Source organism: Callorhinchus milii, unplaced genomic scaffold (assembly GCF_018977255.1).
Source record: "Callorhinchus milii isolate IMCB2004 unplaced genomic scaffold, IMCB_Cmil_1.0 Scaffold6, whole genome shotgun sequence".
NCBI lineage: Eukaryota > Metazoa > Chordata > Chondrichthyes > Chimaeriformes > Callorhinchidae > Callorhinchus > Callorhinchus milii.
In genome coordinates, this window is record NW_024704747.1 from 19,578,884 (window position 1) to 19,600,154 (window position 21,271).

The 21,271-nt window shown below is 41.5% G+C and overlaps 4 protein-coding genes across 7 annotated transcripts; all 4 read right to left on the reverse strand.

Annotated features, from left to right (window-relative positions):
• Positions 1-1,892: 1,892 nt before the first annotated feature.
• Positions 1,893-2,649, reverse strand: LOC103182916 (gamma-crystallin M2-like). Of its 2 annotated transcripts, none has more exons than XM_007900106.1 (3): positions 2,641-2,649; positions 2,303-2,545; positions 1,893-2,171 (listed from the first exon to the last, which is right to left on the reverse strand). In XM_007900106.1, exons 1-3 carry the CDS (start codon positions 2,647-2,649, stop codon positions 1,893-1,895), a joined length of 531 nt encoding a protein of 176 aa, XP_007898297.1. The 2 variants fall into 2 exon arrangements, with proteins under 2 accessions (XP_007898297.1, XP_042192112.1); XM_042336178.1 differs by having other exon boundaries at positions 1,893-2,164; positions 2,299-2,545.
• Positions 2,650-7,718: 5,069 nt separating this feature from the next.
• LOC103182955 (gamma-crystallin S-1-like) lies at positions 7,719-13,234 on the reverse strand. Its single transcript, XM_007900155.1, has 3 exons — positions 13,208-13,234; positions 8,492-8,734; positions 7,719-7,997 (listed from the first exon to the last, which is right to left on the reverse strand). The coding sequence occupies exons 1-3, from the start codon at positions 13,232-13,234 to the stop codon at positions 7,719-7,721; spliced, it is 549 nt and encodes a 182-aa protein (XP_007898346.1).
• Positions 13,235-13,667: 433 nt separating this feature from the next.
• LOC103182921 (gamma-crystallin M2-like) lies at positions 13,668-15,934 on the reverse strand. 3 transcript variants are annotated; one of them, XM_042336166.1, is made up of 3 exons: positions 15,915-15,934; positions 15,577-15,819; positions 13,668-13,946 (listed from the first exon to the last, which is right to left on the reverse strand). In XM_042336166.1, exons 1-3 carry the CDS (start codon positions 15,921-15,923, stop codon positions 13,668-13,670), a joined length of 531 nt encoding a protein of 176 aa, XP_042192100.1. In that variant the 5' UTR covers positions 15,924-15,934. The 3 variants fall into 3 exon arrangements, with proteins under 3 accessions (XP_042192100.1, XP_007898304.2, XP_042192101.1); XM_007900113.2 differs by having other exon boundaries at positions 13,668-13,939; positions 15,573-15,819; XM_042336167.1 differs by having other exon boundaries at positions 13,668-13,941; positions 15,566-15,819.
• Positions 15,935-17,379: 1,445 nt separating this feature from the next.
• LOC103182956 (gamma-crystallin M2-like) lies at positions 17,380-18,341 on the reverse strand (the record flags this gene model as incomplete). Its single annotated transcript, XM_007900156.2, has 2 exons — positions 17,380-17,655; positions 18,093-18,341. Coding segments are annotated over 2 exons (525 nt in total), but the record flags the coding sequence as incomplete, so codon positions are not given.
• Positions 18,342-21,271: the final 2,930 nt, after the last annotated feature.

Sequence of the window (21,271 nt, forward strand, 5' to 3'; positions counted from 1 at the left end):
TCTCCATTTGTTCCCAATTCGGATTCACAATATTTTCTGTGTCAGGTCTTACCTTGCTGCTGTGGGCCAGTCTCATCGAATCTAATCTCTTGCTTTCTCTTAAACTCACTGAATCGGAATGCAAACTTGATGTTTGAGATCCTCAGCTCTCCCTTTCTTACATTTGGTCTCTCAGACCCAGTTTTTCTTTACCTTCTCCATATTGCCCACCTCTGCCCCTTTCTCACATCAATTGCCTTTGATAGCCTTATTCATGCCTTTTTTTCCTCCCAACTTGAATCCCCAAATACATTTCTCATAGTAATTTGTGGGACATTGCTGGTGCAAATGTGTTTACACAGTATTGATACAAAATTGGTTTGGATGACGATGGCCCATTGATCTCATCTCATCCAGAAAACCCATTTTACCTTCCTCCCATCGCAGCATCAGGCTCTTTCATAAATTAGCGCAGTATCCTGGTCTCAACAACCCTTCCTAATAAAGTTTGCCTACAAAAATAGTCACTATGCTTAATATTAATGACTTTTGAAGTGCTTTAAGATGTTTTGACCCGATCAAGTGCAAGAAAAATAAATCTTCTTTCACCTTTAAAGCTGAATCATATTAACCTTCTCCTTACACATCTAATACCACTGTGTTTGGAACCTGAAATCTTTGTTTAAGTCCTTGCTGGAACCCATTTACTGTGATATCTCTGCAGATGGGGAAACACTATTTGGGTTGCACTTTCATCATGCGAACTTGTGAGCATGTTTCATGTACACTCAAAGGAGAGAAAATAAAATGGATGAATAGGAACAGAATAGTTTTGGGTTACGTTAATGAACTCAATGTAAGTCTGAAAATCCTCCTCTTTGACAGTGTCTTTGGTTACCCTCCTTCTCCGCCTGCCCTCCACCCTCCCTGATCCCAATCCCCAGCTCGGGACAAAACCCTGACTGTCCAGTGCCTTGGGACATCCTTCCAATATGAATGGCGCTATACAAATGTAATTTTGTTGTTGTTGAACACAGGAAAGATCCTAAAGTGAGAGAGTAAGTGTGACTCCAATTTTCTCTTTGCTTTTATATTCTATGCTCCTGTTCATAAAACCAAGGATTCAATTAGCATATTTTATACCTATGTCAACTTTTCCTATCACCTTTAATGATTTATGGGTACTAACCTCTGAATATCTCTACTCTTTCAGTACTTTAACATTTTACGTGTAATGTACACCCCTCTCCTTATTCTTTATCCCCAAATCTTACCATCTTGTACTTCTCTGCAATAAATGTCACCCTCCTTCGATCTACCACACTCCATATTTTTGTGTCATCTGCAAATTGTGATATTATGCCCTCTACACCTGAGTTCAGACAATTTATATGAATGATGAATGGTCAATCACTGATTTTTCTAAGATATGACTGTTTAGCTTCCCCAACACCCACCTCACCCACTCTCTGCTTTTTGTCCTTTAGTCAATTTTCTATCAAAGTTTCCATCAATAGTGTCCGCTTTCACGTTTTTAACAATGCTTATTAAACCCCTTCTGAAAATCCATCATCAACACCAAATTTATTTTATTCCCTTGAACAATATTCTGTTGTTTCTTCAAAAATTTCTATGAAATTGGAGACATGATTTTACCGCAACTATATCAGGTGACTTATGATAAAAAGTTATGTAATGCAATATTCCAATAAATCAATGACTCCTATAAGATAGTAGTCTAGCAAAGGAGTTTTATTAGGTTCAGAAATATATGACATGATTTTCAACAAATCCCTCATACGTCTGAAGATTCCAATAGTTTACACAAGGCCCAATCAACGAAGGTAGTAGCCAAGGGTTTTACTAATGTTTCATCTCATTTCATGAAGGCAAATCAAATTCTTCAACGCAATTTAGAAGGAATCCCTCATACGTCTGAAAGATCCAATAGTTGAGCTGGAAGCGCCCCAGTCGCTGAATCGCCTGTACTCTCCGGGTCTCATGAAGTACTGGCGGCCTCTGTAGTTGGGCTGCTCATACATGGTCCAGTAGCCGTCCATCACGTTGCAGGAGTGGATGTCACGGTAGCGGAAACGGTCATAGACGGATGGGCAATCATCCATGAATTCCATCATCTGTCCTCCAAAGTCAGGTCTCTCGTACACCCTCATTCTGTAGGAGCCACCTCTGTACTGCAATATAGAAACACAACATTTGTGATGCAGCTGTGATTGAAATTCACATTCTTATAGAAAACTACATGAAGGGTATACAACATCTCTAAATTGTTTGTCAGAATAAGCACCTTAAAACTGTCACTTACATATGGGTAGGTACGGCATGATCTGATGCTGTCATTGAAGCCCATCCAGCGCTGGTAGTCAGGATACTCTCCCCTGGTCAGAACGTACTGGTATCCCATGTAATTGGGTTTCTCGTACAGAACCCAGTAGTCGCTGTCAACGCGGATGGAGTTACAGCGGCTGAAGTAAGACTGCAGGTCGGCAGAGTCAGAGCTGCACTCATAGTGCCGTCCCTGGAAGTTCCTGTCCTCGTAAAAGATGATCTGAAAATATATATACGTATATGTATCACATAAATTAATCATTTAGCAATTTGAGAAACATTTTTACACACGATGAAAAAGTGAGCCAGCCTTACCTTTCCCATTTTGGCTTCAGTTAGGTAGGAGACTGATTTACTGAATGTGCTAATGCTTCACATGGCTTAATATTTATATGTTCAAGTGAAAGACTGTTGTAGAGAATACTTTTGTTATTCTAATGATCCAGGACTGTATATCAGCAAAACAAAGTTAAAACGTGTCACATGCATTGCAGAAAAACACCCTTATTGAGAGGTGTTGTCTGCTATTGATTCTTTTCATTTTGCTTTTCAGTCATTTATATTGTTCTGGGGGAGAAAGGAATCAAAGGACGAGTTATTCTAAAGAACAAAATACGCATAAAATGTTCAATGTTGAGCTCTGCTGAATCTTCCAAAAATATACAGATATTTGTGTTTTAGTTTACTAGTTGCGCTTTTGGGTAGAAACCATTGACAACATTTGGTGATGTTTATAATTAATAATTATGTCTAACTGGGGGTATTAAATTTGAAAAAGATCTTTAAGCATTAAAGGGAACAAGCTTCTTGACGTTCCAATTCTTCAACCCAATTAAAACTCTGTGTGTGTGTGTTTTGTGTGTGTTTGTGTGTGTCTGTGTATCTCGCTCATAATGTAATTGCAAAAACAAAATGTTTCTTATTCATATCCAGAGGAATAGGAACGTGGAAAATAAAATTACATTCAATTTATGTGAGACTATTGTTGTGCCTTCCAGAATATATTCTATTGAAGAATAAAGTCTTTAAAAACTTGGACAAAGTGATAATATTTGATGCAGGTACAAACAGCTATCAATTTTGATTTAATTGGTTCACTGTATTGCTGCTTGGAAAAATTCTAAAAATGACGGAATGATAAAGTACAGCAGTGAGTTAAGACTGCAAAAACTGCAAATAGCATTGAACAGGTGCACAAAACTTGTGAACGGGATAATTTTTCTATCTTTATTCCATTCTTTTCGACTACATATTTCACCAATGTATCAGGGAATCAGTGGACTGACTTTTGGCCAATACTCTTTTAATCGGAAACATTCCTAGCAGAATTGGTAATCCAATCCAAGGTATGCAAATTGCTTCCCCCATGCAAAGATGTTGCTTAGGGAAGGTACGTTGGAAAGAGACATGGAAACAAAATTATACTTGTTTCATTTGACAGCTCGTCACAGTAACAAACATGCAACCTAGAAATTATAGCCACAGACTGTCATGACATTGGGCAATGTTAAACTGGGATTGCAAATAGAATTTTGAGAGAGATTTACAATACAATGTAGTTTACATGTATATTATGCATTTCACATTGGGAGGAAGTCCCAAAGGGCTTGACAATACTGCTTGGGCACCTGAGCTGGGGGAGGGGAGAGGAAAGATGATCAAAAGTGCAGTCAAAGAGCACATTTTGAGGCTTACCTTGAAAGAGAGCAATCTTGACTGTTGTAATCATTGTCCATTATGCAGGTATTTAGGAGGCACTAACTAGTATGGTTGTGTGTACATCCACCTGACACCCTGGATATCAGTGGTGACACTCTGGACACTCTAGTGGTCTATATGAAATCCAAGAGAAACCGACAATAAGAGACTTAATTAAGATGATAGTTACGTAATAGGTGCCTTATTTTGGTCAGACTTATTTCAGCAAAATAAAGCTAGTTTTTCCATCACAATCTCAAAATTCCTCAAATGTCTGAAAGATCCAATAGTTGAACTGGAAGCAGCCAGGTTGTTCAATCACCAATCAATCTCCAGGTCTCAGGAAGCACTGACAGTATTCTACTACAAATAATAATTCTTGAATTTATCATTTAATCCTTGGCCTTCTCAACTCTTCCCTCCACAATATGCAGATCATCAGAACTCTGCAGCTCGTGTCCTTTCCCACTCCAGGCCCCCATGACCCCATGACCCCCACTCTCGCCCGGCTCCACTGGCTCCCTAAACCCAAGAGGAGAGAGTTCAAAATCTTCATTCTCGCTTTCAAGGCTCTCGATGGCCTTGCCCCTCCCAGATCCCCGTATCCCACCCTGCCTGCTCCACCATCGCCAGTCGGGCCTTCAGCCTTTCTGCTCCCACCCTATGGAACTCCATCCCACATTCCCTTCGCCTCGCTCCCTCTCTTGCCTCCTTCAAGGCGGGTCTCAAAACCCTGCTCTTCAACCGAGCTTTCGGCCACCCTTCTATCCTCCCTGCCCTCCATCTTCCCCGATCCTAACCCCCAGCTCGGGTCCAAATCCCTGACTGTCCAACGCGTTGGGACGTTCTCCCAATGTGAAAGGCGCTACACAAATGTAACTTTGTATTGTATTGCATTTGGCATAGGATGTCTGACATTGAGTCCTGGACGAGAGACAACTTTCTTCAGCTCAACGTGCGCAAAACTGAGGCCCTCCTGATTGGCTCGCGCCAGTGCCTCCGCACCTCTGGCGCTGACAGCATCAGCATCCAAGGCTGCACTCTCCACCTCTCAAAGTCAGTCAGGAACTCAGTGTTCTGTTCGACCCTGAGCTGTCCTTTCTCCCTCATATCCGCGCCACAACTGGCACCGCCTTCCATCACCTCCGGAATATCGCCAGACTACGGCACTACCTCACCCCTCACGCTGCTGAAACTCTGGTCCACGCCTTTATCACCTCAAGGCTGGACTATGGGAACTCTCTCCTCGCCGGCCTTCCCGGCACCTCCCTCCACACTGCAGGTCATTCAGAACTCTGCAGCTCGTGTACTGTCCCGCACCAGGCTTCGGGACCACATCACTCCCACCCTCGCTCGCCTCCACTGGCTCCCCATCCCCCAGAGGATCGAATTCAAGATCCTCATCCTCACCTATAAGGCCATTCACGGCCTTGCTCCCTCCTACCTCTCTGATCTACGATCCCCCTACCTACCTGCCCGTACCCTCCGTTCCTCTGGCTCCAGTCTGCTCCACACCCCCCGCCCCAACCGCCCTACCATCGGTGGCCGGGCCTTCAGCCTCTCAGCCCCTGGGCTCTGGAATTCTATCCCCCAGTGCCTTCGCCTTGCCGCCTCCCTTTCCTCCTTCAAGGCCGGTCTCAAAACCTTTCTCTTTGACCGTGCCTTCACCTCCCCTCTCGACTCTCTACCCCCTCCTCGCTCCCTCCCCTCACCCTGACCATTTCCCCCCTGCTCAGGTCCTGACCCAACTGCACAGCGCCTTGGGACGTCCTCCCGACGTGAACGGAGCTCTATAAATGGAATCTTGTTGTTGTTGTTGTTGTCTCAAAGCGATTCATAGGAATTATTGTAGCTGGTTGGTTATGGAATCCAATGGTTCATTTGAGTATTCTAGTTATATTCTCAATTGGAGAGAAACAGTCCCATTTGTCCTATCTGATTGTTCCAGTCGGTTGTTGAAATTTTCCAATGAACTGTTATACTCTATTTTAGATTGAGATATCTTCTTACATTAGAATTAAGGTTGTTAAAAGAAACACATAAGGTTGTGAGATTGTGGAATGCACTGCCCCAAAACGTTATACATGATGACTGAATGTTTCTGTTTTAAAGAGAAATGACTGCCCCAAAGCCTTCATTTTTGATGATATTTTAGGTATTTTACATAATTTTAATATTTAGGAAAGGAGAAAAGCTTATATAAAGTTGGTGTATTTCATTTGGGAATAGCAATGCTTAATTCTCCCCAGATGAGCTTCTAGTGGCAGCTTGGAAGCTTTATATTCTACAAGGAAGAGTAAGTAATATTATAAAACTCTGATGAATCTAACTTGATTTGTATTATTAACAATTGTAAATGATTTTCATTGTCCTGTAGCTGAGATCACCCACCATGTTATGGCTGAAGTTCTTGCCTACGTCACCTCCCAAGTAAAGCGGAGTCAAATATCATTGATAATAGCTTTTACATATAATGATTGTACAGACTTCAAAATATTGAGTGAAAACACTGGTATTTTTGTATGTTTTATCCTAAAACATTTGAACATTCTGCTCCTCCAGCATATATATTTTGCATAAAATAATAATAATAATCCTTGCATTTGATATAGCGCTTTTCACGTCTTCTAGACGTCTCAAATTGCTTCACAAAATATACTGTAAAGTGAATTGCCTGTATATTGGTGGGCGAAACGTGGCAGCCAACTCTGCACAGCAGTATCCCACAAAGAGTCATGAATTGAGTGACCAAATTATTATTTATTTATTTATTTATTTATTTATTATTAACCGGGTTCCTAATTACTGCTAGGTAAACAGAGGCGTGTGGAGTAAGGAAACTTGCCCAAAATTTCACCCTGCCGGGAATACAACCCAGGTCTCTTGCTTGCGAGGAGAGTGCTCTAACCAATGAGCTACAGGACTCCACATATATGAAAATAGATGAACGATATACTTATATTTATATTCAACACTGTAGTGATAGATTTGCCATGATCCATATGAAATCGTATGTTTATAAATAGGAATAGCTGTACCATTTCTTTGGTAAAATGGTCTCAAAGCTTTTTTTTCTATTGACGTCTTATCAGAATCTCAAATCTTGTCATGAAATAAATACAGTAGATTCTGGTTTACTTAAATATTGGTGTCTCAAAGATGCTGTATTTGATAGATCAAACACCACAAGTAATTTCTACACCAGAAGAGTTGTGAGATTGTGGAACACACTGCCCAGAAAGCCAATGTTTAATGAGGAGATGGATAACTACTTGTGAACAAAGTATAAAGTATAAAGTATAAAGTATAAAGGGATATGGATATGGACAAAAGATAGGTTAATGGGATTGAGAGATATGCCATAATCTTAAAAATGGGTGCACAGAGTGAATAGGACAATTACTTAATTTCCAAGTTCTACAAACTTCCTGAAATTAATAATTCTGTTTGTATTGTTTATTTAATGTAAATGCCTTTGGTAGGATTTGTATCTAACTAATCAGAAATTCAGTGTAAAGCTGCTTGTGAGGACCCCTGACTATGATAAAATATGGAAAATTGGAAGAATATAGAAACCAATTACTCTGTTATACAGTTTATATGAAAAGCCAAACAACAGAGGTAGTTGTCAAGTGTTTTATTCATGTTTAGTGTTGTTTCATTTATGAAGCTCAATAAAATTCTTCAAGAGCAATTTAGAAGAAATCCCTCATACGTCTGAAAGATCCAATAGTTGAGCTGGAAGAGCCCCAGTCGCTGAATCGCCTGTACTCTCCGGGTCTCATGAAATACTGGCGGCCTCTGTAGTTGGGCTGATCATACATGATCCAGTAGCCGTCCATCACGTTGCAGGAGTGGATGTCACGGTAGCGAAAACGGTCATAGACAGATGGGCAGTCATCCATGAATTCCATCATCTGTCCTCCAAAGTCAGGTCTCTCGTACACCCTCATTCTGTAGGAGCCACCTCTGTACTGCAATATAGAAACACAACATTTGTGATGCAGCTGTGAATATACATACATTAATATAAAGAACTAAAAAATAGGAATTGATCACAACAATGATCACTTCTAAACAAAGATCCAGCTCTTTCTATGATAAAGCCACACATTTCCAACGAAATTGATTCTGCCCCAGGTGACAGCCTTGATAGAAAGCTTTTCAATTTTCCTGGTCTCATTATCCCTTTTCATTCAATTGTAGACAATAATAATGATATAGAGTCTGTATCATCAAAACAACGCAGAGAGAGAGTGCAACAATTCAATTTGCTGAACACGCTTTTGATGCAAAAGGTGAGTTTATCATCAACTCAAATAAATAATAAAATACATGGCGAACTCTAGGTGAGTACATCACACAAAAGAGGAGAGCTGAAATAAACTGCATTAACGTCCCACAACATCTCTAAATTGTTTCAGTAAATAATTTATGGTTATTAATGTCCCCGGAAACTGTGACTTACATATGGGTAGGTACGGCATGACCTGATGCTGTCATTGAAGCCCATCCAGTGCTGGTAGTCAGGATACTCTCCCCTGGTCAGAACGTACTGGTATCCCATGTAATTGGGTCTCTCGTACAGAACCCAGTAATCGCTCTCAACGCGGATGGAGTTACAGCGGCTGAAGTAAGACTGCAGGTCGGCAGAGTCAGAGCTGCACTCATAGTGCCGTCCCTGGAAGTTCCTGTCCTCGTAAAAGATGATCTGGTGCGGGGAAGGGGAGCAAAAGACATTGTCAAGATTAATAATTTAGCACATTACAAGTTCATACATAAAGAATAACAAATGTACCAAGTGCAAAATAGGAATGTTGCCTTGCCTTTCCCATTTTGAGCTCACAGTTCACTAATAGCTGAGTGCATGCACTATTGCTCTACGCAACCCTGTCTTTATATACTGTATTGAAAGACCAAACCAGGCCTCACGTTTGTTATTCTAATGATTCAAGACTGTGCATCAGCAAATAACAAAACAAAAAAAACTGTCACATTGCAGAAAGCACCTGTGTTTGTTTCATTTGCTGAACTGCCGTCGATTCTTTCCATTTTGCTATCACGCCATTTTAACTGTTCTGTGTGTGGTGAAAAATAAGAATGAGAGTCCGTTGTGCCTCAAAAAGAGCCAATGCTGTGGAAGGTAAACAAAATGTTGAATCTGTAGGAAAAAGCCCTGACGTTTCCAATTTTGTTTATTCCGGGTCTAAACATTGTTGCTCTATTCTTTATCATTGTGAAATGGATTTTCTTTCAGTACATTTTCTAAACGTTGAAATTAACGTGCTTTATACGAAATTAGTATTTCCCCCCTACCACAATAATCTGTAGTGGGTAAGTGCTTTACTTTAGATGAGTCCTCACTATTTTCATTATTTTCAACTAACTAAGGTCAGAAATACTTTTATCAGCTTCTTGCTATTGGCCCGATGTTGTTTAATAAGACGTGATATTTAACTTTTAACGGCAAATGTAGGTAACGGGATCAGTTGAGGCAGCAGGTAGTGAACTTCATCCGGGTGATTGTGGTTGAGAGGGAGGAGGGAGAAATGAGGGCAAAAGAGTGCAAGTTAGGGAAAAGTGGCAGGAGCCGTGGCAGAGGGAGAAGACGGTGTGGATGGTCTGGCTGGGGTGGAAGGGGACATGGGAGGGGTGGGGGGTGGGAACAATGCAGCCAAGCGGATGTTTTCAATTTTTGAGATAAAGTAGTCTAGGACCTCTTCGCACTTGGGGTTTGATGTGAGAATGGAGGGGACTTGAGGGGATGCACGCAGGAGGTGATGGGCGAATAAGAATATTGCGAACATATTTTTATTCTAGATCAACATATTTGGTTCAGCACAATAACCAATGAATAATAATAATAATCCTTGCATTTGATATAGTGCTTCTAGATGTCTCAAAGCACTTCACAGAATATATTGTAAAGTGAATTGACTGTTTAGTTGTGGGCGAAACGCGGCAGCCGATTGCGCACAGCAGTGTCCCACAAACAGTCGTGGATTGAAGTGACCAATTTATCATTGTTTTTTTTCTTGAAGGATTATTATCAGGCACGTGGAGTAAGGAAACTTGCCCAAGGTTTTCCCCTGCCGGGTATCGAACCCAGGTCTCTCGCTTGCGAGGCGAGTGCTTTAACCACTGAGATGGACAACATGTAATTTAGAGCATTTCAGGCCATGTGCTTGGTTTATACAATGTAATACAATTATACCGTACAATTTACATTTTTATTATGCCTTTCACGTTTGGAGGCTATCTCAAAGTTCTTAATCCCTACACATAACTCAATCTCTGAATAGGTTTGCAAGTGTTGCATCTTATTTTACTAAGATCATGAACAATGCAGCCTGCTGGATGCTATTCATTGTCTTCTTCATTCCTATATTCGTCTGTTCCCGTTAAATCTTGCAGACAGTTAAATTATTGCAGCTGAAAGATCAATTCCAGTTGTGTGCAATTCTTTATGATATTAAATCAATAGCATGTAATGTATCTATCCAGCTTTAATAATAATTCTTGTATTTGCCAGGGGTTCTCGAGCATTCATAGGTAGTTCGAAGCATATGTGCCTGCGACTGCCAGGAAAGTGGAAGGCGAACTAGATGGATCTTGATCTTTTTTCATCTAGCATTTCTTATGTTCTTATGTAGGGGTCAAAATCCCTTCAAAATTAAATAAATAATAACATTTTAAAAATTGGGTCAACCAATCCACGACTGTTTGTGGGACACCCACAGTATATTCTGTAAAACGTCTTGAAGACATGATAAGGTGCTATATCAAATGCAAGAATTATTATTATAATCCATTTTTCTAACAGATGTTTCTATTGGAAAATATTTATGCAAGATTTTTCCAACTTTTAAATCACCAAACCTTTCTTTTTTTTAAAAAAAGGGCACACAACTGCCCGCCTCCCAACATCCTATCTAAAAAAAACCTTTACTGCGAGTGCGGGAATTGTCTGCGCACATGCCTCAGCATCGTGAGAACTGTTCCCACATTGACCTTGAGAAGCCAGCGCATGTGCTCACACAGTGGGATGTGTATAGTGCCTTTCTCCTGATGTGAAGGGCACTATATCAAATATAAGGATTATTATGATTATTATCTAAAGCCTCAGTCTTCAAAAAGAGGGAATAGTTGTTGCAAATATGTAATATTTGATGGAGCTTTGGATGTGATAATTATGATATATGAAATATTATGAACTATGAAATTTCACGAATTTAGCAAATCCAGCTCAATCCACATTAGTGAGCTATGGTGGAGTCTTGTAGCTCAGTGGTTAGAGCACTCGCTTTGCAAGCGAGAGACCTGGGTTCAATTCCAGGCAGGTCAGGGCGAAACCTTGGGCAGGTTTCCTTACTCCACACGCCTAATAATAATCCCTGTAAAAAAACAAAACAATAATAAATTGGTCATTTTCAATCCATATGACTGTTTGTGGGACATTGCTGTGCGCAATTGGCTGCCGCGTTCGCCCATAAATATACAGTCAATTCACTTTACAGTGTGTTCTGTGAAGCGCTTTGGGACGTCCTCCCGACGTGAAAAGCGCTATATCAAATGCAAGGATTATTATTATTATTATTATGATTTTGATCTGTTCAGTGCTGAATGTTGCTGCTGTGGGACTCTTAAGTTTTGGTTCCTACCGGTAACTTCAGCCAAAGCTACTCCTCTGTGCTGTGATTTAGCTGAGTTCCTGTGGGTCAGGGCAGATTCAGGTTGCCAAAATGAGATTCCATTTGTGGCTTGAAGTTGTAGAGGTTTTCGTTGCTGGAATTTAGATCTCAATATCTTGAAATCCGCATCAGCAAAGCAGATTGCTCTAGAGACAGCCCAGATAAATGACTGTCCTTCTTGTCAAATTTAGTTGAAGTCTGAGTGATTGACAACAACAACCACAACAACAAGATTACATTTGTATAGCGCCTTTCATGTCGGGAGGACGTCCCAAGGCGTTGGACAGAGTACAGCAATTCAGACCCAAGCTGGGGTCAGAGGTCGGGGGGGAGAAGGGAGGGGATGGAGCGTGGCCGATGGCATGGTCGAAGAGGAGGGTCTTGAGGCGGGACTTGAAGGATGCTAAGGAGGGCGCGAGGCAGAGTGATTGGGGGATGGAATTCCAGAGGTTGGGGGCAGAGTGGCTGAAGGCTCTCCCGCCAATGGTGGGGCGGGTGGGTTGGGAGACGTGGAGCAGGTCAGAGCCGGCTGAGCGGAGGGAGCAGGTGGGTTGATAGGGGGTTAGGAGGTCATAAAGGTAGGGTGGGGCGAGGCCGTGGAGGGCTTTGTAGGTGAGGACCAGGATCTTGAACTGGATCCCTCTGAAGGATAGGGAGCCAATGGAGTCGGGCGAGAATGGTGGAGATGGGCTCACAGAGTTTGGTGCGGGAGAGGACACGGGCTGCAGAGTTCTGGATTATCTGCAGCCTGTGGAGGGAGGAGTCGGGAAGGCCGACAAGCAGGGCGTTTGCATAGCCGAGCCTGGATATGATAAAGGCATGAACAAGAGTCTCAGCGGCCTGAGGGGGTGAGGTAGTGGCGGAGTCGGGCGATGTTATGGAGGTGAGGAAAGGCAGAGCGGGTCATGGCTTGGATGTGGGGAAGAAAAGACAGTTGAGGGTCAAACAAGACACTTAGGTTCCTGACTGGCTGGTGAGTTGTAGTGTGCAGCCATGGAGGTTGATGCTGCCAGATCCTGAGGTGCAGAGGCGCTGTCAAATGATGTACAATCATATATGTTAGTGTTGTTGAAAGGAGCACATTTAGTTCAATTTATAACTAACTATACGAATACAAATAAAAACTAATCTGTTTTTGCAGCTAATATGTCTGCATTGTTAGCATTTATTCAGTCCTAGGAATTTACTGTGTCTCATCAGTATCAAAATTCTTTTCTAATCTCGCAAGTAAATTACTGTTTTTTTGTTATTTCTTTGAGAATGTTTGAGAAGCAGAGGAGTTGCCTTGGCTGAAGTTACCAGTAGGAACACTGAGGAATCCTTCCAAAGTGTGCAAGGTGCTAAATATATATAAATTATAATGGAATTGTATTGTATCCACAAAGAAATATGAATTACTGTTTAAGTGCAGTAAAACGTATTTTATTTATATTGTATTTAGAAATGTTTCAGCAAAACCGGCCAAGGTCAAACAATCTAGAAATCCCTCATACGTCTGAAAGATCCAACGGTACTCTCATGGTCTCTCCAGCTGTTAAAAAGGGGGCTTGGTTAACTATTTACTTAGTAATGTTATTAAGGGATAAGAAGAAAAGGCAGGTTAATGGGACTTAAAGATAAACTATGATCTTAAAAAATGGTGGAGCAGAATGAATAGGTAAGTGGCTTCAGTTCCCAGCCTGAAAACTTCTTGAAGTTAGTAACTCTGTTTGTTTTGTTTATTTAATGTGAATGCTTTGGTAGGATTTGTATCTATCTGATCTGTAATTCAGTGTAAAGGTGTTCATGAGGACATGTGACTTTAGTAAAATACGGAGAATTGGAAGAATGGTAGAACCCAATTATTCTGTTATACAGTTTACATGAAAACCCAGACAATGTAGCTAGTATGCTAATGTTTTATTCACGATTAGTGCCTTTTCATAAAGGCAAATACAATTCTTAAACAGCAATTTAGAAGGAATCCCTCATACGTCTGAAGGATCCAATAGTTGAGCTGGAAGCGCCCCAGTCGCTGAATCGCCTGTACTCTCCAGGTCTCATGAAGTACTGGCGACCTCTGTAGTTGGGCTGATCATACATGGTCCAGTAGCCATCCATCACGTTGCAGGAGTGGATGTCACGGTAGCGGAAACGGTCATAGACGGATGGGCAGTCATCCATGAATTCCATCATCTGTCCTCCAAAGTCAGGTCTCTCGTAAACCTTCATTCTGTAGGAGCCATCTCTTTGCTGCAATAGAGAAACACAACATTTGTGATGGAACTCAAATGGACATGGATATACATGGAAAAATAGGTTCTGAACTGGAGCACAGGGGGTTGGTATCGTTAAGGATCTTAAAATGGAGTTATTAGGGTTTAAAATAAATCACAAATAATTCATTGACTCTCAGAACTATTTGTTTCTTGCATTGAGCGAGTTGGCATTGTAATTCCTTCAGTACTATTTCATTCATCAGCCATAGGGATCAAATGCTGTTAACATTGACCTCAAGTCTTCCCTTATGGTGACTGCTTCAATGTCTCACTTTTTCCCACACATGAACATGGTGCTCAGAAATTTTCAAATGGCGTTTAAATTGAAAGGAAGTCACGAGGAAGTTCGAGACAGACAGCAGTAACGATAGTGATGGTTAAGAGTCAAGACAACAACAACAACAAAATTACATTTATAGAGCATCTTTCACGTCGGGAGGATGTCTCAAGGCGCTGAACAGTCAGATGTTGGAGCCTGAGCATGGGAGAGAGGTGTGGTAGGGGTGAGGGAAGGCAGAGAGGTGGGAGGGCGACCAAATGCATGATCGAAGAGAAGGGTCTTGAGACCAGCCTTGAAGAAGGCAAGGGAGGAAGCGAGGTGAAGGGACTGTGGGATGGAGTTCCAGAATGTGGAGGCAGAGAGGCTGAAAGCCCGGCCACCAATGGTAGGGCGAATTGGGTGGGAGACGTGGTGCAGGCCAGAGCCTGCTGAACAGAGGGAGTAGGCAGGTTGGTAGGGAGTCAGCAGATCAGAGAGGTAAGAGAGGGCAAGGCTATGGATGGCCTTAAAGGTGAGGACGAGGATCTTTAACTCGATCCTCTGGGGAATGGGGAGCCAGTGGAGTAGGATGAGGGTGGGAGTGATGGGGTCACAGATTCTGGTGCGCAAGAGTACACGAGTTGCAGAGTTTTGGATGATCTGCAGCTTGTGAAGGGAAGAATTGGGAAGGCCGATGAGGAGGGAGTTTCCGTAATCGAGCTTTGATGTGACGAATGTGTGGGTGAGGGTTTCGGCAGCCTGAGGGGTGAGGCAGTGGCGGAGTCTGGCAATATTGTGGAGGTGGTGGTAGGCAGTGCTGGTTATGGCGTGGATGTGGGGGAGAAAGGACAATTCAGGGTCAAACAAGACACCCAGGTTCCTGACTGGCTTAGTGAGGTTGAGTGTGCAGCCGTGGAGGCTGATGTTGCCAGCGCCCAAGGTGCGGAGATGCTGGTGCAAGCCAATCAGGAGGGTCTCGATCTTGCTGACGTTGAATTGGAGAACATTATCCCTCGTCCAGGACTTGATGTCGGACAGGTAGTTTGTCAGGACGCCTGTCGTTTGCTGTGGGCAGCACGGAAACCCGATTGGAGGGGTTCATGGAGGGAGTGGGAGGCGAGGAAAGAATGAAGCTGTGAGGCAACAGCTCTCTCAAGGACCTTGGATAGGAAAGGGAGATTTGAGATGGGCCGGTAGCTAGATAGGGAAGGGAAGGTTCAAGACAGTCAATAAAAGAGGATATGAAAAAAACTGTTAGACTAAACTTAATGTTAATGGACCCAAATTGTAAATCATACAAGTAAATAATTTAGTGATGGTAATTGGTGGTGAACCTATAACTTACATATGGGTAGGTACGGCATGATCTAATGCTGTCATTGTAGCCCATCCAGCGCTGGTAGTCAGGATACTCTCCCCTGTTCAGAACGTACTGGTATCCCATGTAATTGGGTTTCTCGTACAGAACCCAATAGTCACTGTCAACGCGGATGGAGTTACAGCGGCTGAAGTAAGACTGCAGGTCGGCACAGTCAGTGCTGCACTCATAGTGCCGTCCCTGGAAGTTTCTGTCCTCGTAAAAGATGATCTAGAGAGAGGAAAAAATAGGCCAATAAATCAAGCGGTTTCGAGGTATTTTAAAAATGTATCAATGCAATATATAAAATCAAAGTGATGCCAAACCTTTCCCATTTTCAGCTTGCAGTTAGATCAACACCGACTGATCATTGCTTCCCAGGGCTTGATATTTATATGCTATACTGAGAGGCCACTTTGGAGGATACTTTTGTTATTCTAATGAACTCAGGACTGTATTTCAGCAAAAAAAGAACAAAAGGCATGGGGTATACATCGCAGAGAAACACCAGTATTCATAGGAATGTCATTGATTCTTTTCATTTTGCTTTCATGTCACTTTGATTGTTCAGTGACAACAAAAATCAAAGGATGAGTTCATCGCAGGTCTGAGAGGTAGTGTTTTACAGAGCACACAAATTGCAGAGCTAACAAAAACAGCATACTCTGTTTTAAAACTTTGATTGCTGTCAGTTAGATAGACTTCTAATCCATAAAGTAAATTCAACTTACACGTTAAATCATCATTAATATAAAAAGCGCAAGAATGGTCAAATAAGTTTTACAGTGAGCAGTGGCTTTACAAGTGAATTTAAAGTGCACCGAGCTAAACCGCCTGACGGTACTATATACAAAAGAGGATATATTCAATTCACAAGAATCCAAATGTTGCATTTATATTGCTAAACTGAAGGAGCGCCATAGAAAATAACTGCTCTGTAAAGCCTGATCCAATTGGTAACACTCTCCTCTGAGTCAGCAGATTGTGGGTTCTAGCCTCTCGTCAGAATTTGGAACCCAGAAAATCTATGCTGAGAGACTCCAATGTGTGCTGCACTATCGGAGGTGCTGACCGTCGGATGAGCCATTAAACCAAGGACCCAACTGCCTGTTAAAGATCCTGTTGCGCTGTTCGAAAGAGAAGGAAGTTTTTCTCAGTGTTCTGGCCAACAATCCCCAATATAATATTCAATGATGATTCTACTGGGAGTCCTGTAGCTCAGTGGTTAGAGCACTCGCTTTGCAAGCGAGAGACTGGAGATCTCTTGGCTGTCAATTGGCTGTCACGTTTGAACAAATAAATACACAGTTACACCATTTTAGACTAAATAATAATAATATTATTATACTGTTACAACTATAGTTGTATTTGAGATAGCACATTTCATGTTAGAGGGCAAGATGTTATATATATATAGAATTATTATTCCATATCTATATATATAGAATATATATAGAATTATTATGAAGTGCTTTGAGATGTTACATACGTGAACAATGTTATATGAATATTAGTTTTTGTTCATATTATCAAGAACCGTATATTAGCAGCAAAGAAACAAATGCATGGCCCATACTTAGAGATTGTATGTCTTTATAACCATCTAATTGACTTGCTTTATTGCCTTTTGGTGTGATTGTAAATAATTGAATTTATAACTGTGCTGAGACTGATGAAATGTACCAACTACATTGAAAAAGTAAGATGAGTGCCATTGGATGCTGAACAAATTTACTTTATTTATGTTCATTAACATTTCACCTAACACATCATTGGGTTTGTGAATAAGGCTTAGAAATCCATGACACGTCTGAAAGATCCAATAGTTGAGCTGGAAGAGCCCCAGTCACCGAATCGCCTGTACTCTCCGGGTCTCATGAAGTACTGGCGGCCTCTGTAGTTGGGCTGATCATACATGGTCCAGTAGCCGTCCATCACGTTGCAGGAGTGGATGTCACGGTAGCGGAAACAGTCGTAGACGGATGGGCAGTCATCCATGAATTCCATCATCTGTCCTCCAAAGTCAGGTCTCTCGTACACCCTCATTCTGTAGGAGCCACCTCTGGACTGCAATAAACAAAAGAGAGCATTTGTAATACAGCTGTAACTAAACAGATACATGATATGTATAACCTACAGAAAAGAATGAGCAAAGGTTTGAATCATGCGACTAAGTTTAATTTATCTACAGGAAAATCCTGTCAGACATTTTGAGACATCCCACTGATGTAAAAGTTGCTACAATGTATCTAAATACAAAGATTATTATAGGAGTATCATTGTAAAGACACAAATAACTTGTTTTGTACTGTGTTTGAATGGGTATGCAAGTATCCCAAGTGTTTATGTGAGAGGTGCTATTTATATGAAAGTTGTTGTCGACACCTTGTACAGTAGCAAGGAAAGAATGTTAAACTAATCTATTAGTGAACCACAACAAATTAAATTCACATCTGCGTATAGTGTAGTTTATAGCTGCTATTGGCTTTAGTGTTGTAACTTACGGCGTTGTACATGCGGCATGACCTGATGCTGTCGTTGAAACCCATCCAGCGCTGGTAGTCAGGATACTCTCCCCTGGTCAGAACATACTGGTATCCCATGTAATTGGGTCTCTCGTACAGAACCCAACAACCACTCTCAACACGGATGGAGTTACAGCGGCTGAAGTAAGACTGCAGGTCGGCATAGTCAGAGCTGCACTCAAAGTGCTGTCCCTGGAAGTTCCTGTCCTCGTAAAAGATGATCTGAAAAAAGACACAAGTTCAGTCAGTAATTTATCACATTCAGAGATCTGTGCTGTGAACCGTAAATACAACATGAGAAATAAAAGTTGTCCTTGCCTTTCCCATTTTGAGCTCACAGTTAACTCAGCAACTGAGTGGATGTGCCATTGCTTCCCACAGCCTGGTATTTATACACTGGACAGAGAGGACACTGCGAGGAATACTTTTGTTATTCTAATGACTTAGGTCTGATCATCAGCAAAAAAAAATTACAAAACAAAAAACCCATTGCAGAAAGTCACCTGTATTCACATCTACAGCCTGATCATTCATTCTTTTCATTTTGCTTTCACATCATTTACATTGTTCTGTGACAACAAAAATCCTTGTGTTAAATTTCCAACTCTGTTGAGTATGCTGTTTTGTTGCTACTGTGAATTTGTAAATCATATTTAACTGAAATTTGGATAATAAAATGTAATCAGCCACTCATATGTTTCTTTTCCAATTATTTTAAGTATTTCTGCAACACGAAGAAGTATCAGAATTAGATGTTTGATGTGCTGTGTGTTTTGTGCAATTGTTCTCATTGTCTCGCCTTCCTATAGCCTGTGACCACTCTCGTTGTTCCGATCACAACAGTGTGTCATCTGACTTAGTTGCAACTCTTTATACTGTAAGAGCTGGAAGCACCTGGTTGTTTATATAGTCTGTAGAGATTGGAAACAGGCCGTATAGCTGATCGATCCTGTACCAATATTTATTCTCCACATGAGTCCCACCCATTCTTTACACCTTCCCATACCTCTCTACTCCCTTTTCCCTCATCCAATATATACCGTCTAGCAGCTTTCACTTTAGGAGGTCGTCCCATGTGTTGGACAGTCTAAGATTTGTATATATCTAGCTTCCTCTTAAATGTATCTATAATATCTGTTTGAACCACCACTTCGAGCAGCATGTTCTACATTCCCACAAAATTCGAAATTTCTCCTTTAGATCCCCTAAGCGCTATCTTATACGTGTATCCCCTGGATTCAGACTTCCCAAAGAGGGGGACCAGACCATTTATACAAACCTTATCGAACCCTTTTATAATTTTGAACATGATTCTACCATTCACACTTTTACGTTGGTGACTGTGAGAAATTATTGAATGGATCTTTGCTTTCCTCTCCCTCCCATCTATCACATATGTCAGTTGTTCCTTTATTTGAACAGGAAGGCTGAGTTTAACTGCTTGGGCCCATTTCTTCTCGTACTATTTTTCATAGCTTTTTTTGAATGAAATGTGATTAATGTTTAATACCTGTAAACATACTGAGTGCTTTACCTGTTCTAAATTCATATGTAATCTGTTGCACTAACTGGTTTCCTCCCATCCCTTGTCTGCAGCATTTACTTAGAGCACTTTCGCAGCACAGAGGCCTGCTTGACAAAAGATCTCAGGCTCAATGAGATCTTTGAGCTTATGGCTCAATGAGCAGTGTTGCTCTTCTTTCCTCAAATAACACCACCTGACCCACAGTCACATGAAAAGCGTGACACAGTCACAATTTATGCAGCTTCACTACACTTACGCCGTTCCACTTCTCTAAAGACTTCTCCCCTTTCTCTCCGTACTGTCACACTTGTTCTTCAGGGCTCAATCCTCGTTCCTCTTTTTTTACTTGTCTTTATGCTCCCCTTTGTGCCATGAGGTACTGCCATGGAATCCCCTTTCATACATACAGGATGATAACAAACCCAAAGTTTAATCTTGATAGGCTGTATATAATTGTAATCCATCCATTTGATATATACTGCTTTTCACATCAAGAATACGTCATTACAAACTTGTAAGCAAAATAGAAGCCCACGGTATTAAAGGGACAGTGGCAGCATGGATACAGAATTGGCTGGGAGACAGAAAGCAGAGAGGAGTGGTGAACGGTTGTTTTTCTAACTGGAGGGAAGTGTGCAGTGGTGGCCCCCAGGGATCAACATTGGGACCACTGCTCTTTTTGATCTATATAAATGATCTGGACTTGGGTATAGGAAGTACAATTTTGCAGATGATACTAAGCTAGGGAAAATAGTAAACAGTGAGGATGATAGTAGCAGACTGCAAACAATCATAGACAGACTGGTAAAATAGGCAGACACATGGCAGATTTAACGTGGGGAAATGCGAAGTGATGCATTTTATGAGGAAGAATGAGGAGAGGCAATATGAGCTGATGGTACAATCTTAAAGGGGGTGAAGGAACAGAGAGACCTGGGGGTTCATATAAGTAAATCTTTGAAGGTGGCAGGACAGGTAGATAAAGCTGTTAAAAAAGCATACGAGTTACTAGGCTTTATAAATAGGGGTATAGAATACAAAAGTCGGGAAGTTATGATGAATCTTTATAGAACGCTGGTTAGGCCTCAGCAAGAGTACTATGTTCAGTTCTGGGGCCGACACTTTAGGAATGATGTCAAGGCATTGGAGAGGTGCAAAGGAGATTTACCACGATGGAACTAGGAATGAGGGACTTCAGTTATCAGGAGAGGCTAGAGAAGCTAGGATTATTCTCCTTGGAGCAGAGAAGATCAAGAGGAGACTTAATAGAACTTTTCAAAATTATTAGGGGATTTCATAGGGTGAATAAGAAGAAACTATTTCCACTGGTGGTTGGGTTGGTAACCCAAGGACACCAATTTAAAATAGTTGTTAAAAGAAACAGAGGTGGGGTGAGGAGAAATTTTTTTACACAGCGAGTTGTTCAGATCTGGAATGCATTGCCTGAAAGGGTGGTGGAAGCTGATTCGATAACAGCTTTTAAGAGAGAAGTAGATAATTATTTGGGGAGGACAAGTTTGCAGGACTATGGCGAGAGCGCAGGGAAGTGGGATTGATTTGGATAGCTCTTTTCAAAAAGCTGGCACAGACACGAAGGGCTGAATGGCCTCCTTCTGTGCTGTACAATTCTGTG

Bases quoted from the DNA above. Each gene is read 5' to 3' on its own strand.
- LOC103182955 (XM_007900155.1), bottom strand. From the start codon at position 13,234: ATGAGAGTACCGTTGGATCTTTCAGAC. The intron at 8,735-13,207 runs GTATGAGGGATT...TCCCCGCACCAG, and splicing joins TACCGTTGGATCTTTCAGAC to ATCATCTTTTACGAGGACAG. The intron at 7,998-8,491 runs GTAAGTCACAGT...TCTATATTGCAG, and splicing joins CATGCCGTACCTACCCATAT to TACAGAGGTGGCTCCTACAG.
- LOC103182916 (XM_007900106.1), bottom strand. The intron at 2,172-2,302 runs GTAAGTGACAGT...TCTATATTGCAG, and splicing joins CATGCCGTACCTACCCATAT to TACAGAGGTGGCTCCTACAG.
- LOC103182921 (XM_042336167.1), bottom strand. The intron at 13,942-15,565 runs GTTCACCACCAA...ATTGCAGCAAAG, and splicing joins TACCCATATGTAAGTTATAG to AGATGGCTCCTACAGAATGA.